This window comes from Solea senegalensis, linkage group LG14, assembly GCF_019176455.1.
Source record: "Solea senegalensis isolate Sse05_10M linkage group LG14, IFAPA_SoseM_1, whole genome shotgun sequence".
NCBI classification, from domain to species: Eukaryota; Metazoa; Chordata; class Actinopteri; order Pleuronectiformes; family Soleidae; genus Solea; species Solea senegalensis.
Window position 1 is genome coordinate 23375552 of NC_058034.1, and position 18599 is coordinate 23394150.

At 43.6% G+C, this 18599-nt stretch overlaps 2 protein-coding genes across 3 annotated transcripts; one reads left to right on the forward strand and one right to left on the reverse strand.

Annotated features, from left to right (window-relative positions):
- Positions 1-561: 561 nt before the first annotated feature.
- Positions 562-9544, reverse strand: med16 (mediator complex subunit 16). Its single transcript, XM_044044731.1, has 16 exons — positions 9382-9544; positions 9034-9218; positions 8796-8903; positions 8420-8589; positions 8055-8336; positions 7787-7936; positions 6674-6779; positions 6437-6592; positions 5511-5725; positions 4015-4221; positions 3698-3908; positions 3434-3567; positions 3155-3347; positions 1407-1629; positions 1201-1284; positions 562-995 (listed from the first exon to the last, which is right to left on the reverse strand). The coding sequence occupies exons 2-16, from the start codon at positions 9170-9172 to the stop codon at positions 866-868; spliced, it is 2508 nt and encodes an 835-aa protein (XP_043900666.1). The 5' UTR covers positions 9173-9218; positions 9382-9544; the 3' UTR covers positions 562-865.
- Positions 9545-10766: 1222 nt separating this feature from the next.
- tmem259 (transmembrane protein 259) lies at positions 10767-18479 on the forward strand. Of its 2 annotated transcripts, none has more exons than XM_044043518.1 (12): positions 10767-11006; positions 12694-13004; positions 13104-13385; positions 13808-13982; positions 15589-15699; positions 15787-15909; positions 16039-16139; positions 16395-16452; positions 16553-16636; positions 16740-16872; positions 17105-17204; positions 17340-18479. In XM_044043518.1, the coding sequence occupies exons 2-12, from the start codon at positions 12786-12788 to the stop codon at positions 17931-17933; spliced, it is 1980 nt and encodes a 659-aa protein (XP_043899453.1). In that variant the 5' UTR covers positions 10767-11006; positions 12694-12785; the 3' UTR covers positions 17934-18479. The 2 variants fall into 2 exon arrangements, with proteins under 2 accessions (XP_043899453.1, XP_043899454.1); XM_044043519.1 differs by having other exon boundaries at positions 13808-13928.
- The last annotated feature ends 120 nt before the right edge of the window (positions 18480-18599 follow it).

An 18599-nucleotide genomic window follows, 5' to 3' on the forward strand; every position in this document is an offset into this window, starting at 1 on the left:
GATTAGTGCCTCCCGTCACGCGCACTCATCAATGACTGATGCATAATCAATAAAGGTGTTTGTGTTGTTTGTTTACATCGCAGCACTCTTTAACATGTCGTTCTTTATCTACATGTTATGGGAAAACTGATTCTGTTTCCATGACAACAGCAGGATTTCCAGGGCTCAGTCTCTGCAGTTGAAAAATAATTCTTCTAATAATAATTGTCAGGGTGTAACACTGCCCCCTACAGTCCAGAGTCCTCATCTTCAGGGGCGGAGCCTTCTGTACATTCTTTACCTTCATTTTCAACATTTGTGTACCTGTATGATCTCCTGCTCACTCCTTCGTCTTACGTCCCCCTCGCCTGTCCACTCTCTAGCCAGGACAGGTAAAAAAACAAAAACTTAAAATGTTACAAACATCACAGCTTCTAATGATTTGGAGGTGGAGCTTAGACAGCAGGGGGCAGGCATTACTGTGGTGATAGTTTGTGTTTGAAACCGTTAAACCTCATTACGTTCATTTTGTAGAGGCAACACCACCAAACATCAGAACTACATCACAACAACAACCACAGGTTTAGTTGAACACTTTAATTACAAAAGTCACTGTATAAAAACTAACATATTCATTGTGAACATGAGACTTCAGACATGATGAAAATAGTGTCACATGACTTTCATTCAAATAAACACTGATGGGTGAGTGAGTGAGTGAGTGAGTGAATCAAAGCTCTACTCATGCTGCTCTACTGAGAAAGAAGATGTGATCATGTGACCATCAGTGTGATGGTGGCTGCTAACAGAGGGTCAGACAATGTCAGCTGAAGAGGCGGAGTCTCGACTGTGTTCCTGCGGAATAATGTGACTGGATCAGGTGAGTTCATGTGGGTGGAGCTGGAGGGATCCTCCTCCACAGACCTCCACACAGACAATTCTTGATCCAGCGCTGCTCCCACTGCTTCATGGCGTTTGTCTTGTTTGGAGAACGAAGCATCGTCACACAGCCACACCTAAACACACACACACACGTCAGTGGGGTGTTCCTCAGGGTCCTGCTCTAACACCTTACGTTTTCATGGTTTAAGGGTTATATAGTTATATTTAGGTTTCTATGACAAACTAAATTCTACAACAAAAGGTCGAGTCTGTTTTGTTATAAAAAAAACCCTGAAGTTTATCAACTGTTTAATGTGACATCACTTCCTGTGAACTCACCTGGTGCAGGCTTTACTGTCCTCAGTCGGGCAAACTCCCATGTGAACACAACGAAGGTTGTCCATCTTCTGACAGCTAGGAGTCCTACACACACACACACACACACACACACAGAGTGTTTGAGAGTATGTGTGTGTGTGTGTGTGTGTGTGCGTGTGTGTGCGTGTGTGTGCGTGTGTGTGCGTGTGTGCGTGCGTGCGAGTTACCTGGTGAAAACCTCTAAACCTCCGCCCCCACTAGCTCCACTTGCTGGCAGAGAAGAGGCTTTTCCAAACTGCAGTCTGATTGGTTGTTTCCCCTGCAGCTTCACCATGACGCCGTCGTTCACTGGCAGCCAGTCCAGACTGGGAACCAGCAGCTGACTGGGCAGAAGGCAGCACTCATCCACCAGAGACTCGTCAGGATCCTGGACTGAACCATCTTCCCGAGCTAGGGTCAGAGGTCACACAGAGACACACTCATTAGCCGTATCTCATTCCAGGGTCTGGTTCCTGTGAAGTGTGCAACCAGAGGAGATGACTCTGTCAGCTGTCCACTCAGGAGGAGACAGTAAATCTGTCAGTCTGTAACCAAGAGGCTCAATGCTGCCCTCTACAGTACAAAGTCCTGAATCACAGACTTTTGATTTAAAGGGGACATATTATACCCTATTTCCCCCATTAAAATAGTTCCCTGGTGTCCTAATGAACATGTCAGTGACACGCTTTGGTAAAAATACCATAAGGATGAAGCACCATAGCAGTTCAATAACGCTGCTAAACCCGCCCCTTTCAGAACGCTCGGTTTTGTGCATGGTCCCTTTATATGCAAATGAGACACAGGCAAACACACACCCACTTCTTCCAGAGTGTTTCTGATTTGTCCTCTTTACAGCGCTCACTCACTCAGATCCTGTTCCCTCTGCTCCATTCGTCTCCCCCTCCCTCCACCAGTTCTCTGACAATATCAACATGGCAGCGTGCGCGGAAAACAGCAGGAGTGCCGTCACAGGAAGAGACGTCCTACATGAGGATCGAGCCGAACAGTGCTGAACTGTAAATCAGTTAAAACACTTAGGGACAGCACCACTGATCGCCAGCGGCGAGCTGCATAAACTGCTGCTGTATGTGACTGTATCAGACTGAGTCTGTGCTCCGGTCATGGAGGACGTACTGAACAAATATTTTTAATTTTTAATTAGTGTCAGAATGGTCAGTTATGAGCTCTATGTGACCTTTTCTTAACAATGTGTGTGTTTGTACGTCGGTGAAATACTCTCGCTGACTAAATATGGCGACCCTCGCCTGCACTCTCGCAGGGACAAGGTGGAGCTAAGGTGGAGCTCTCGAAGTAAACTTACTGGTGGGGCGGTAACATTCGCGGTGAAATGCGGATGCTGCCGTCATAAGTGCAGGGAATTCAACATCGGGTGTTTTATCGCCTATACTTAAGGGGGACCACGAAAACATGAATGAGTATTCTTTTTCCACACTTTGGCGACTGGTATGGCTGGTATATGAGTCCCAAATATAAGTATTGAAATGGTTAAAAAGTTGATTTTGCATAATATGTCCCCTTTAAGCCCATAAATCATTATGTGATGTAAAATTATTTTAAATATTTAAAATATAGTTTATGTTTAAACACAGTTGCAGAAAGTGTATTAATTTAGTGATGAAGTGAACATTATTTTTGTGATGTTATTATTTTAGAGTTTATTTTATCTATTTTTGTATGCATTTGTTTATAATTATCTATAATTATTATATGAACCTTGTTGTTTTAATAAAGTTTTACAAAACAAAGATTTCTGGGATGTCCTCTAAACTGTGAAGGACACACAAATGTCTCCTTCAAAAGCAGACAAACGTCGGCTGCATGAGGAGGAGTCTACGAGTCATGTGGCAATTGGCACACGCCCACTACGCTGTGACGCATTTTGACAGCTCCTGACACCACAGGTCATGTGACTTACAGCAGAGCCACAGTCTGGTCAGCAGTCTGAAGAGCAGCTGCAGACTGTCCTGGTTGTCGGACGTGGCGGTGAACGTGGGCAGACAGCCGGGTTTCAACAGACCCCAGATCCGGATCATCACCAGCATCTCCCTGAGCAGACCCAGAGACGCTCCGTCCCTCATGAAGCCAAACCCTGGACGTACCATGGAACCCTGAAGGGGGGAGGACAGTGAGCCGCACGTCAGAGTGAACACTGAGGGGGGTGTGTCTCTCTGAAGGAGACAGAGTGAGACATCACCTGGTTGGGCAGGTTGGACAGCAGGTACAGGACAAAGTCTCCAACCCACTGGATGAGTTGCTGCAGGGACTGAAGGGGCGGGCCGTCCAAAACAAACTCTTCCGTCTTCAGGTTGATCATTACCTTATCGATATCTGAGGACACACACACACACCATCAATAACTGATCCATATCTATAAATGTTTCATGTTATTTAAAGTAAAGCTGGGGACATATGTGTTAGGACAGTGACGCTCTGACCTGTCCTCTGTCCCACGTCTTACCCGTGTCTGTGTTCTTGGCACAGATCTCGCTCAGGCGGTCTCCTGGACTCTTGTCTGGCGTGTTGAGGACATGCGGTCTCAGCAGGGACTTTAAGGTGGAGCTGATCGCCATCAGCAGCAGTTTGGCGTGGAAGTCACATGCTCGCGCCGCCGTTGCTGTGGAAAGTTTACAGAGAGACGCCTTCACCGCCACGATACGTGTTGCCAGCACCTGAAACATTGGGAGGTAGGCCGCCACGCTGCTGTCACGCTGAACAGACACGTCTGTGACATCATATTTACATAACACCTCCCACCTGTCCCCGCCCACAACTCACCTGCTGTAGTGCCTGGTTCTGCCTCATGTACTCCTCATGCAGTTTCTCCACCAGGTTGTGGACCATGGTCGGCTGAACGTGAAGCAGGACGTCCCACCAGTCGTAGCCCGTCACCATGCAGTACTCCAGCAGGAACAGCAGATGGCGCAGCGTCGTGTTCATGTCCAGTACCTGGCCCATAGAGGGCGACACCCGCAGCATGTGGAGCTGAGGACACAATGATGAGATGTGTTTTTTAAAAATTCATGATTACTGACTGCACACACATGTGTATGTATACACACACACAGCATTTCCTCCAGGACTTTTTTCAGCAGTGCTGGCAAGCTTTCCAAGGAGTGACACTTGACTTCATATTTTACTTTTAAAAACCTATTATTGAATGGCTTAAAATGGCTTTTTAAAGGCTGAAATGTTAAAATAAATAAATAAAACAATATAATTAAATAAAAAAACAATAAATGATCTTTTTTGTTTGTCATTTTGGCTGATACATAATTAACATGCTTACTAATCACTTCCCCACTCACTTCTATGTCAGATATTCAACATATAATAATTCAACACAAACAGACTGAAGAAAACTAGAACTCTTTTAATGAAAAGGCAACTCTTATTTAACATTCAATTTAAACCCATAAAGTTGTTCATGTTACTCTGATTCACTTTAAATAGTGGTCTTGATGTATTTGACATAAGCTAAGGGATAGAAGATAAGGGGATGTTATGTCCCTCCAACAGGATTTAACATGACAGAAATAACTGAAAAATGTCTCTTTAAAGGACATTGGATATTATAAATAACTGAAAATCACAAAAGGCAAGTTATATCCCTTACACAGATATTTGACATTATTTCTGAGGGGCACATATTCTCTTCTTTTTAGGTTTGCTGCCCTCTCTCCCTGTCAGTATCCTCAGATGTCATGTTCATTAACTGCAGGCACACACACACACACACACACACCCCGTAATCAACATCATCCCTGTATTGTTTCTATAGCATTATTTCTGTGCCACATGGACTTGTGTGAAACTGTTCCTATAAAACAATCCGAGGTTACACTTTGGAAACTCTTAACGATGAGAGACACAGCCTGTTGTGTTGCAGCCTGTTGCAGCTGTAAATGTCCTCACTGCGGAACTAATAAAGGACAATCTTATTAGCATTAACGTTATTGACAAGGTTGACAGGTCTGTAATTAAAATGAACCCTCTTCACAATTTCAAATTCTCAAACCCAGTCCATTTAGCATTGGAACAGCATTCAGCACTTTCCTCCCGACTATCAAAATGGACCGTGAGAGATAAAATCGAAAAGAGTAGATAATGAGCAAGTATCTACCACCACTCCTAAATGAGTGTAGAGGAAACACTGCATACACATATAGAGTATATGAATAGAGATATGACATTTAGGCTCTGCTCTGCTTTATCCTTTATTTACTTAATTGATTAGATTCTTAGATCATATTTACTAGATATTTTTAACTCACCTTTCCATGATTGTCGACTCCGGCCAGAGCCAAGGACGTCCAGGAGAACTGCAGGGCCTTGAAGTGGAGGGCGGGGCCTCCAGTTCTCTGGCGTTTCATGGTGGACTCGTCACCTGGTCTCTGAGCGGAGGACGAGCCATAGAAGACACCCATGGTGTGGAGAGACAAGCGGTGGAGGATCTGAATACTGCCGTCATGAAACGCCAGAGCAAGACCTGAGACGCCACAGAAGACGGTTATTCATCATGAATGATCATCAAAGATGTTATTGATTATTTCTGCTCATTATTGATCCTTCTACATCTTATGGCCCTTTCCCACTATGGGCCTTGCCTCAGCACGCCACGCCACAGGTTGCATCTCCACTACAAAAAAAGTACCTACTCAATGTGGGCGGAGTCACAACTGCGTGAAAGACTTGTAAAGCAGTTGTTGGTTGTTTGTATTGTTCAGCACTTCCTCCATGACCGGAACACAGACTCCGTCTGACACAGTCACTGGTCTGAAATGCAGCAGCAGGGTTTGTGATGCTGGTTGCGATCAGCAATGCTGTCTCTAAATCCACCAGACTCCTCTGTTAAATATTGAGATTTCAGACATTCCCCTGGTAACTGATGGAGATTAACCCACATTTATAGGATTGTTAAGTCTTTTTAACTGATCTACAGTTCGGCATTGTTTGGCTTGACATCTGTGTCAGACGTCTCTTCATGTGACGGCACTCTGACCAATCAGTGGAAAAAAAAGTACCTAGTACTATAACGCAACTTAACCGTGCCGTGGTGTGGCGAGTAGAGCTGTGGAAACACGCCAATAGTTAGTCAGCATTATTGATCATCAGTAAAGACCAGAGGAGTTTGTTTTGTATGAACTGATCACTTTTATCCTCAGGTGACACACAAGGTGGAGTAGGTGGAGTCTCTCACCCAGTCCGGGGCAGAACTTAGTATCTGACGCCACCTTCAGGTCAGTGTTGGAAATGGAGATGGGCAATTTGGGCAGAGCAACGGCTGACACTCGCTCGAGGTCGTTGGTAGTCGTCAGGATTCTCCACTTCAGGATGGTCGGCTGTTTCTCCCCCACTAAAGGAGGCGGAGTCAGAGGTCAAACTAGTGGGTGGGGCTTCATGGTCACTGCAGCTGTCACATCAGTTTGTTTCTTACCAACTGGAGAGCGATGCTGGAAGATGTTGTTGACAGGAAGTCCCTCCTTCCTCAGAGACCAACACTCCACAATACTGCCACTCTGATTGGACGCACAGAGGAGAACCTGCACACACACAGACAGAGAGATACATGCACACAGATAGAGAGAGACAGAGACATGAACACACAAAGGGAGACAGACACAGAGGGAGGGAGGGAGAGAGAGAGACAGACATGCAGAGAGAGAGAGACACACACACACAGAAACAAAACACCAGAGAAGTGTTTTTATTTTTCAAAGTTTTCTAACATTATAAATGTTTTCTGACATAATTATAAATGTTTTCTAACATTATGTATGTATGTATGTTCATTTATTTCAGTCATGTCAGTTAGATCACTCATCATCACACATCATCTTAGTGTAGTCCACACAATAGACATAAACGAAAGGGAAAGTGGGAGAAGCAAAAGCTTATCTAGTCCCGCCCCCATTACCCACAGAATTCATATATTCATACAATAAATAATTTCATCATACTAATTTTTTTTTTTTCTTTTTCTTGACATTTTTACAAAAACATGTTTCAGCATCAGGCGGCACTCAGAGTCACAAAATGATCCAATATTGCAGATTGTGTTTGTTAATGAAGTTGTCCTATCGTTAAATAGTTTCTCCAGAATTTTTGACAGTTGTGGTAGTATTGAGAATGGTCTGTAATTAGTAAATTTGTGTATGTCCCTTTCTTGAACAATGGCACTACTTTTGCCACTTTAATTTTGGTGGGAGATGTCCCTGTCTGAATGAAAGGTGAAACGATTACGTCTATTACTTTCTTAATTAGCTTCATGTCGAGGTCATCTACATTCGTGGATGTTTTTGCTACGCATTTGTTGACCAGGTATCTAATCTCTCAGTCCTTCACTGGGGTGAGAAACATTGTGCTGGGGTTTCTGTCTCTGTCCTTATCAAAGTGGTCCCAGTGAAGGAGTGAGATAATAATAAATGTGTGAAGAGAACAAACTCTTACTAAATATCCTTTGAGTTTTACTGCCGACCTAAACACACTTTCCAGCTCCTGATAAATTTTACATACTGTACCTTTAACCTGCTCTGGTTGCTATGGTTACCTGTTCAGAATTCTCTCTGGTCAGGAACTTCAGGTGCGTCACAGATGGATACTTGTCTCTCCTCAGCGGGTCGGTGGTGCAGCGCAGGAAAAGTGATGGTAACAGTTCAGTGTCTATGCGACACTTTTCGCTCACCACACTCACGACCACCTGACCACACACACACACACACACACACACACACACACACACACACATCCATTAACATGGCGGTGGACACATACAGGACGGTACTCCCCTGACGACTGGTGCGTTGTTTTTTTCTGACCTTGTAGAACTGAACTGGCGAGGAGCTGCTGCCGTCGGTCGCTGCCACCACAATGTTTCCTCCTCCAGTGAAGGCGATGTCGGCCAATGCCACTCTGCCTCTCAACCGGCACAAACTCTCACTGGCTGTCAGCAGAGCGCCACCTGGCTTTAAAAGTGACACGGTGACCAAACCGCTGACTGTGACTGCCATCCAGCCTTCCATTGGTTTCCCGCCAAAAAGAGTCAGAGATGGAGAAAACTTCACCCGAGAGAACTTCTCCCCAAAGTTAGTAGATCCCGACTGAAGAGAGACAAGGACAGGTTTACTGATGAGATGCGACTCACCTGTCAGAACACATGTATACGTGAATCTCAAGGTGTTACCATCTCGACATGCAACGCAAGTTTGACGCCGTTATGGAGCCAACTCAGAGCCACAATCGGATCTCCGTCCAGAGAACTGGACAACACACTCTTCCAGCTGTTCACCAGGTGATCCGACATCGACCAGCATCTGATCTGACCGTCACCATCAGCCGACAGCAGCCGCGAGCCTACAAGTGCAGAAGACAAGTGTAAATGCAATGTGTCTCAGATTTGTCTCCGCTCCACCCACAACAACTGAGCAGAGCAGAGCAGAGCAGAAATACTTTGGTGCCTCTGAGCACAGTTAATAAGACTGCACAGTCCCCTCTGTTGCACGACCTCACATGTGGCTAACACTGTTGTTGATATGGTGACGCAAAGGATGTGACCTTACCTGATTGGTCCCACTCCAGACAAGAAATGACCTCAGAGTGTCCAGAGTTGATGGAGTAAACATCCCATGGATGTTCAGTGTCAATGATGTGGATCATGTGACTGACATCTGAATTTCTCACACACACACACACACACACACACACACACACACACACACACACACAGATACAGATCAAACTCTGGAGGATGACGATCACATCAGTCGTGTGTGTATATATGTGTGCGTGTGTGTGTACCTTTGTCGTCCTCGTCGTTCTTCAGGTCGGTGGTGAAGGCCACCAGGTTCCTGCAGGACCAGGAGCAGACCAGTGGGATGGAGGGACAGTGTGTGCTCTTCTGACGTTTGTCCCACTCACACACGTACGCCAGCTCCATTCTGTGACCACAGGGGGAGGAGCCAGAGACCAGTGGGACGTCTCACCTGCAGATGCACAGGTGTGTCAATAAATCGGACTAACTCACCCAGACAGCTCAATTAATCTGCACTGATCAATCATCTGTTAGCCGTTAGCTTAGCTTAACGTACTTCTGTTTTAGCCCCAGTGTCGCAAATATCAATGAAAATAATACAATTTCAAACCTACCTTTGAATAAAACTGCAAAACAAAACAACAAAACAACAAAACAACAAAACAACAAAACAAGAGCGTTGGTTTGTGCGGTTGAAGTTAAATTTGAACATAAAAATTAAACAAACAAATCGCTGCCGTTCGTTGGTTGCATGATGAGGACCCTTATTCACGTAGCTGTCCCTGTAGCTGCCTGTCTGTAAACCTGGGCGCGTTTGATGACTTAGATACTGCCTGTTTCATATGTTTAATATGTAACTAAATATCACCACACACATTTGACTGCTTTTTATTCAACATACGCCGCGGACTGACTTTTGTCATGTAGGCGGTTAACTCAGAGTTCTTAGTGAATTACTGTATGTTGGTGTTTACTTGGATTTTTTTTTGTTGATAAACAAAATAAGAACACGTCATGTGACCAAAACGTGAGGATGTCATAAATACAATTTAAATAGAACATTTTCAGTATCATAGTTCATGCTCATAGACACATGTTACGTGATACGTAGAGTGTGGTGTTAATCATAAATCATTTTAAAAATCAATAAAACATGTTTATGTGACGATGTGAATCATTTTCTATGTTGTTTTAAATAAAATTTTTATTGAACCTTTATGATACAAAACAATAACAACATGCAAACAGAGTCATTAATACATACAGACACATTAGTTAAGACCAGAGCCAGGGGGAGATTCAAATAACTACATTAAAAATAGAGCATAACTGAATAGTTTTAGCAGCTTTCTTATTTTTTTTAATTATAGATGGTTGTATGTATTTTTTTTTGTATTAAACTTTATTGCAATACGGTTACAGTACAGAATGGATAAAAGAAACATACTGCATTAGTGAATAAACAAGCAGAGTAAAGACAGAAGAAATACAACTCTGCCAGGGTAGCTAAATAATTATTAAAAAGAGAAAGAAAAGGAGGACCAAACATTGACAGTCTTAATTGCCTTTTTGTTGTTAGAGCCAGAAATCAAAGAAATATAATGCACAACTTCATGGGTAAAAGGGACAAAATTAGGTTTTTTACCACTGAATTTAGATTTATGAATATGGAATTTGGCCAATAGAATCAATAAATTTATAATGAAGTACATATTCTCTCTATTTTGAGTTCTATAAAAGCAAAATACCACATTCTCCCACAAAAAAAACAAAGTCTTTATAAATATGGTCAATGATAAATCTGCTGAAGTTTTGCCAAAATGATCTGGTGTGTGAACAATACCAAAAGAGGTGTAAAACAGTTTCTGGGTGATTATCACAAAAGGAACAGTTTGTATTTATGTCTCTTTTAAATGTTGTCATATAGTGATTAGCAGGGTAAAGATGGTTGTATGTAGTTTACGTTGAGTTTAACGTGGTATGACGACTTCCGGTAGATATATTTGTGTTTCCGGTGTGTTTGAGGTTCCGTCTCATAACAGCAGCCTCTGTTAGCTGTGGTTTGCTCTGACAGTTAATAATAATAATCTGAGTTTACTCACATACTGCTACCTGCTACATGCTAGCCCCTGTGATCCGTGTCCGTGGAGCCGGATAACGATGCTAATGGTGCTAACAGCCTGTTTGTTGTGATGAAAACACCGAGAACGACAAGTTAGCATGTTAGCACCAGTTACAGGTGAGTAACACCTCCCTGCTAATGTGAAGCTAATGTGAAGCTAATGCGAAGCTAATGTAAAACTAATGTGAAACTAATGTGAAACCGCGGAGAAGTAGATGTAAAGCTAATGTAAAGCTAATGCGTGAGCGTCGTGAAGCTAAAGTGAAGCTGATGCAATGCTAATGTAAAGCCTATGTGAAGCTAATGTAAAGCTAATGTGTTACCGCAGATAAGTTAATGTTTATCTGGCCTTTAATGTTTCCCTCGCAGCGGGGGCCAGGGGTTAGGGTACATACTGAGCGCCAACATAAAGTGACGTCATGTCTAAACCTTAGGGTAACCCATGCTAATGATGACATCACTGTGACAGTGTTCCTGTGATAATGTTGTTTGTTTATGTGGAGAATATAAAGTCCTTCCTGTGATAATGTTGTTATATTTCCTGTGATAATGTTGTTTATTTGTTTATGTGGAGAATATAAAGTCCTTCCTGTGATATTGTTGTTATATTTGTGTATGTAGAGAATATAAAGTCCTTCCTGTGATTATGTTGTAGTATTTCCTGTGATAATGTTGTTATATTTCTTTATGTAGATAATATAAAGTCCTTCCTGTGATAATGTTATATTTGTTTATGTGGACACATTGCACACCGCTGTGGACTTCATTTTCACTGTTATGCTGATGACACGTAACTGTACATCTCCACCAAATCCATCCCTCATGGTCTCCATCATCACAATTGTCTGACTGACATCAAAATCTGGTTGTACAAGAACTTCCTGAAACTCTACAGCAACAAAACAGAAATCATTATTGGACCCAAAGCTCTCCTACCCTCTGCTCAGAACTCCTCATCAATGGTCATAATGTTATTCCCTCCACCTCTCTGTGTAACCTTGGCATCTTAATGGACTCCACCCTCTCCTTTAAATCTCACATCAGCAGCATCACCAGGACATCATTCGTCCACCGCAGAAACATCGCCCGTCTCCACATCTCCCTCTCTCACTCCACTGCAGAAAAACATGTACTCATCCAGGCCTTCATAACCTCGACTCGACTACTGTAGTAGCATTCTCTATGGCCATTCCTCTACTGACTTCCAAAATCTGCAATTTATTCAAAATTCATCTGCCTGGTTACTCACCTGCACTCACTCCAGAGACCATGTTACCCCCATCCTCCAGCAGCTCCGCTGACTCCCTGTCAAATACCGTATCCAATGCAAACTTCTCATCATCACCAACAAGGCCCTCAGTAACCCCTCTTACCTCACTGCCATTCCCATCCAGTCGCCTCCGATCTGCTGACTCCAACCTCCTGACCCCCATTACCAGAACCAAGCACTGAACCGGAACCTAGGGAACCGAGCCTTTGCCACTGCCGCTACTGCCACTTCCCTCTGGAATTCCCTCCCACAACACATCAAGAACTTGGACTCTTTACAGACCTTCAAATCACTGACTGAGACCCACCTGTTCAAATTGGCATTCCTATAGCTTTAACAATCATTATTTAATTTATTTAATCATCATGTTGTTTAGAATATCGTATTGTTAAAGATATCCACTGATAAACATATGTCATCGATATGTTTCTGTATCATGGACTGGAAACATTTAGACCTGTGTGAGGACAGGCAGATCAATCATGTGATCAATTGTGATGTGAAAGTGAACTGATTAGGTTAATTGTTTTTCAGGTACCTGTGATATTCAGTGAATCACTGAGGTCAGAGGTCAAACCCTGACGGCAGACATGCTGAGCTGAGTCGTCAATCCACAACCAGAGATCATGTCTGACAACCAGGCCAACAACAACAATGCTCCAGTCAACAACAACAACAACAACATAGGAGCTAACAGGATCCGAAACCCCAACATGAACCAGAACCCCCTCATCAACGTCCGAGACCGCCTTTTCCACGCCCTTTTCTTTAAGATGGCTGTCACCTACGCACGTCTCTTCCCTCCGTCCTTCAGGAGAGTCTTTGAGTTCTTCGTTCTGCTCAAGGTGAGAAATGAACAGAGATCTGGATCAAAACACTGCATGAACAAAATCTGAAAAAGTACCTATGTGATATGTTTTTAAAGGCTTCTCTCTTGTCTTCAGGCACTTTTCGTCCTCTTCATCCTCGCCTACATCCACATTGCCTTCTCTCGCTCACCCATCAACTGCCTGGAGGCGGTTAGGGAGCGCTGGCCTCGTGATGGCATCCTGCGGGTGGAGATCCAGAGGAACTCCAGTCGCTCACCCGTCTTTCTGCAGTACTACGACTCTCCGAGCCTCCAGGAGGAGCTGGAGGCAGGGCAGGGAGGAGGGGTGGGGCTACAGGAGGAAGATGAGGAGGAAGAGGAGATTATTGTTGAGATGTTTGACAACAGCTCTGTTCAGGTGACAACATGATCATCAGATCTCACTGTGAACCTCCTGAGATGTGCTTCCACCACTAAGTGTCTACTGCTCTCAAACGTACGAGTCACCTGAACGTTAAACTGTGGTGATGGTGATGTGGAGTTTAGTGTTAACTCTAACCCACAGTGTCTGTGTAATGTAATCTGATTACATTTAGAAGTGTGACTTCACTGTGTTGCTTTAAACACATGTGATGACGAGACCATGGAGCTCAGTGACAACATTACACTTTCTACTGTTTTTTTTAACCTTTATTTCGGACCCACTTTTAATTGATCTTGAATTGAACCAGTGCAGCAATGTAAATCTATTCTGGAGCAGAGCTGAAGAACTGTAGTATTTGATATCAGTATGAGCACGGATACCATTGTTCCCCCCTTTCTATCTGTTTTCTGCTGCAGTTTGAGCTGGACATCGAACCTCGTCTGAAGCCGTCTCTGGTTGGAGGAGGAAGAGGAGGAGCAGGAGGAGGAGCAGGAGTGAACAGCAGCCAGGATGTCTCCTTCAGCCAGACCACTAAAGGTATGGAGCCGCTGAAGGACTCTGTGTCTGAGCTGGAGATGATGGCCAGAGCAGGTAAATATTTGAGTGAAGTAACAGCTGAACTTTTGTTTTTACACCAGCAGGGGGCAGCAGTGATGTTTAAACTCTCAGCCTCCATGTCAAAAGGTTCATCTCTGATATGTTAAAGGGATAGTTCAGATTACTTGAAGTGTGGTTGTGTGAGATTCTGACACATAGTCAGAGCTGAATTCACTGTGACCGCCCCCTGCTGCTGAGAACCAACCTGGGACTCGGGCTGCGTCTTTTGAACCTTAACCTGAACCTGAAGCTACTCTGAATGACCCCCAGGTGGTGGTTAGCCTTTATTTATGGTTACGGAAAATAACAAGTTATCGTTACATCCTGTAGAAAGCAGCTTGTAGCCCATGAACACACACACACCTTGAGTCATGACCTGCACGTATGTTTAAAATTTCAGACTCACCTTCAATAAATGAACTGTAACCATTAACTAACATAATTGAATTAATCCAACCATGGTGGTTTATTTTGAGCTTTGAAAATGAAAACATGAATCGTGGATGAAGTCTCTGTGCTGCCTTCACTGTCGTAAATCATTAACAAAAACTTATTATCTTATTTTTACTCATACATCTGTTAATTCAATGTTTTCATGGTATTTTCATTAAAGCAAAAATGCTTTTTGAATTCACCTTATTTCACTCTGTTTTACTAAAAGAACCTCAAATGACCAACTGGTCAGCTGATGTGACTGAACCTAAGCTGAGGGCTGTTTCTCCTGCTTGGGTCAGATATTCATGCTCCACCTCATTCTTAGTGAAAACGTGGCTGCCTGCACAGACAAAAGGAAAGACAGATTTTATCCACTTAACAAAAGATAAAATCTCCGTCAGTATAAATCTCTGATATCTACGTCACATGTTCACGTCTTTATTTCACTGTTAGACGGACTTTTCCAACAACCATTCACCCACTCTACAGTCCATAGAAAAAATCAGTGACTTAAGCTTGTGGGGACACAGGAGCTGCTGGTCCTCCGATGCCTCATGTGGTCACTTTGTGTCACTGCGGTCAATCTGAGCAAAGGATTTTAAACACTGAAGTGACAAAATAAGACATTTGAACTTAGTGATGGAGGCAGCAATGGATCAACAACTCTGTGTGCTGTGATGTTAAAATCACTGATTTTCTCTATGGACTTTGGTGTGGGAGTAAGTGAGTGGTTTACATAGTGACAAATTGTGTGTTAGTATCTCATAGAACCACACTTGAGTAGTAGGGCTGCAATGATTATTTGATCAAGCTTCCAGCTTCTTAAATGTGATTGTTTTCTTGTTTCTTTGCTTCATAAAACAAAGAAATCATTCCAACTTGTTCATTTTGACATTTGATAATATCATCATTTCCACGTTTGATCAGCTGATCGATATTATGGTGTCAGGTTTATAAATCTGACGCCATACAATATTTTATGAACCAAACATCTGATTGATTAATGGAAAAAATAATCAACAGATGAATAAAATAATGGTTAGTTTGCAGCTCATTAGATTAAACAGTGACATGATACCCCTGGAATGATATGATTGTTCATGTTTATTACTATTGATGGACAGGTATCTTCATCATTATGACCTCTGACCTCTAACTGTTTCAGTGTGGCCTCAGGAAGAGTACATTGTGGAGTATTCGCTGGAGTACGGTTTCCTGCGTCTGTCCCAGAGCACGAGACAACGACTCAACATCCCCGTCATGGTGGTCACTCTGGGTCAGAGGCCAACTCAATGTCACATGACATGTCACATGACTCTGTCTCAGTCATATGACTCTAATATGTCTCGCCTGTCTCATCCAGATCCCATGAAGGACGAGTGCTTCGGTGATGGATTCAGTCGTTTCTTGCTTGATGAGTTTCTGGGATACGACGACATCCTGATGTCCAGCGTGAAGGCGCTTGCTGAGAACGAGGAGAACAAAGGTAGAGATGTCTGTTACTGACCTGTCAATCAACAACACCACCAATCACTTTCCCACTGTTACTGACCTGTCAATCAACGACGTGTGTGTGTGTGCGTGTGCGTGTGCGTGTGCGTGTGCGTGTGCGCAGGGTTCTTGAGGAACGTTGTATCAGGAGAACATTATCGGTTTGTCAGTATGTGGATGGCCAGAACCTCGTACCTGGCTGCTTTTGTCATCATGGTCATATTTGTAAGTAAACAAGTAAAAGTGAACATTAACCATCTCTGTTATTATTATTATCATCATTATTATTGATAATAATAATACAAATAATAAAAATGATAATAATATTATCAGTAGTATTATAGTATTCATAGTATCATCAGTTGTATTCATAGTATCATCAGTAGTATTCATAGTATCATCAGTAGTATTCATAGTATCATCAGTAGTATTATGTATTAAACCCTCAACTGATGATGATGTTGTTGTTGTCTTCCTTAGACTCTCTCTGTGTCCATGCTGCTCAGATATTCTCACCACCAGATCTTCGTCTTCATCGGTCAGCTTCCTCTGAGAAAGTCCACTTTGAGTCCACTTTTAAGGTTTCTGGTCTCATAGTGGTCCCTGTGTGTCTCTGGTTTCTGTCTGTCCCCCTTTAGTGGATCTGCTTCAGATGTTGGAGATGAACATGACCATTGCTTTCCCAGCAGCCCCTCTGCTCACCGTCATCCTGGCCCTCGTCGGTAAGTTCTTTCGTCTGAAAATCAAGACCATGACCAGACCAAAGCCTCAAATCTCAGACAGGTAATTTATGGAGGTGTTGACGATGTCACTTCCTGTCTGCAGGTATGGAGGCCATCATGTCAGAGTTCTTCAATGACACAACCACCGCCTTCTACATCATCCTCATCGTTTGGCTGGCTGACCAATACGACGCCATCTGCTGCCACACCAACACCAGCAAACGCCATTGGCTGAGGTGAGTCACAGGTCACGTGACCAATACGGACTCAACCATTGGCTCTTTCAGAGAACTACTTAGTCAAACAAATACACAACTACACATTTCTTCAGGTTCTTGTCTTTGTTTCCTAGAGTTCTTTAGGTTCTGGTCTTTGTGTCCTTGAGTTTTTTAGGTTCTTGTCTTTGTCTCCTCAGATTCTTGTCTTTGTGTCCTCTGGTTCTTTAGGTTCTTGTTTTTGTCTTTTCAGGTTCTTCTATCTGTACCACTTTGCGTTCTACGCATACCACTACCGCTTCAATGGTCAGTACAGCAGTTTGGCACTGGTCACTTCCTGGCTCTTCATTCAGGTGAGAACTAGCATCTGGGTTAGGTTAATCTTAATCCTAATCCTAACTCCAGGATCAATGTTAGTGTTTATTGATGAGTCGGGGATGTGGTGGATGGAGTCCTTCTGTTGTCCACTAACACTGTGTTCTTCTCAGCACTCCATGATCTACTTCTTCCACCACTACGAGCTTCCTGCCATCCTGCAGCAAATCCGGATACAGGAGATGCTGCTGCAGAACCAGGCGGGTCAGAACCACCAGACGGCGCTGCAGGACAACCTGAACAACAATACAGCTGCTGCCGCCAATGCAGGTACACCGGGACCCGTGGACCCCGCCCAGTCTCCTGCCTCATCCAATCCTGCAGCTGCAGCAGCAGCGGCAGCAGCAGCAGCAGCAGGCGGAGCAGAGGTGAGGGCGGAGCTAAACTGGGTTGCTCACACGGCTGCCATCATCACAGAAGCTCTATCCTCGACGACCCAGAACACCACTGGGGTTGATGCAGAGTCCCGCCTCTCCAGTGGAAGTCATGGGTCAGGAGAAGGAGGAGCAGGGGGAGGAGCAGAAGGTGATGATGATTCAAATGTTTCAGCAGAAACTAAAACCACAGCTCATCCAATCAGAGGCCTGCAGATGGAGGCAGGGCCTTCAGGGGCGGGGCTCTCACAGGAGCCTGCACAGACAGACTCCTCCCCCTCACAATGTCCAGGTACAGACTGTGGACCACAGACTGTGATGACCTCATCCTGAATCCTTTTGACATCATCAGCTGATCGGGGGATTGATCACTGATTACCTGATTGATTGAAATTTAAATATCTGAAGTATTGATTGTTTAGTTCTTAAAGTCTTTCAATCAATCACATGCTGGTGGGCGGGTCAGCTGACTTCACATCATAATAATCTATCACAGCTGATCGATGGTTAATTGGCTCTAATTGTTTAGAGCAGCTGAAGGTTGTCTTGTTGATTTATTGATCCATCAGGACTTCCTGTCTGGTCATAAACTTCAGCAGCAGAGTGAGCTGATTAATTGTGAATGTCAGCTGTCATACCTCAGGCCCCGCCTCCTGTGCCCCTGAATGCATCGCAGTGATAAGCCACGTCCCCTGGGGTGTATTCAGGTACTGCCTACCTGCGCCACTTGGTGGTTGTTTTTGTGTCCTACACTTTTGAATCATGTTTTTATTTTTCTGTGTTGACAGCGTCCGCCTGACGATGAGGAAATTTGTTTTGTAAAGATGAAACAATATAAACAAGTGGTCATGTGACCTGAAGAATTGAACTGTAACACAAATTAAATAAAAATGTTCATGTCTCAGATTGAAGCTGGTTTTGTGGTAACTCAACACATGGTGGCGCTCTTGTGATTGGAGACCTTTTTACACATTGAAGCAAACCAACAGTGTCACAATA

Bases quoted from the DNA above. Each gene is read 5' to 3' on its own strand.
- med16 (XM_044044731.1), bottom strand. From the start codon at position 9,172: ATGGAGCTGGCGTACGTGTGTGAGTGGGACAAACGTCAGAAGAGCACA. The intron at 6,593-6,673 runs GTAAGAAACAAA...CGCCTCCTTTAG, and splicing joins CCAGCATCGCTCTCCAGTTG to TGGGGGAGAAACAGCCGACC. The intron at 1,285-1,406 runs GTAACTCGCACG...GTGTGTGTGTAG, and splicing joins GGTTTAGAGGTTTTCACCAG to GACTCCTAGCTGTCAGAAGA.
- tmem259 (XM_044043518.1), top strand. From the start codon at position 12,786: ATGTCTGACAACCAGGCCAACAACAACAATGCTCCAGTCAACAACAAC. The intron at 13,386-13,807 runs GTGACAACATGA...TTTCTGCTGCAG, and splicing joins TTGACAACAGCTCTGTTCAG to TTTGAGCTGGACATCGAACC. The intron at 16,637-16,739 runs GTAAGTTCTTTC...TCCTGTCTGCAG, and splicing joins CGTCATCCTGGCCCTCGTCG to GTATGGAGGCCATCATGTCA.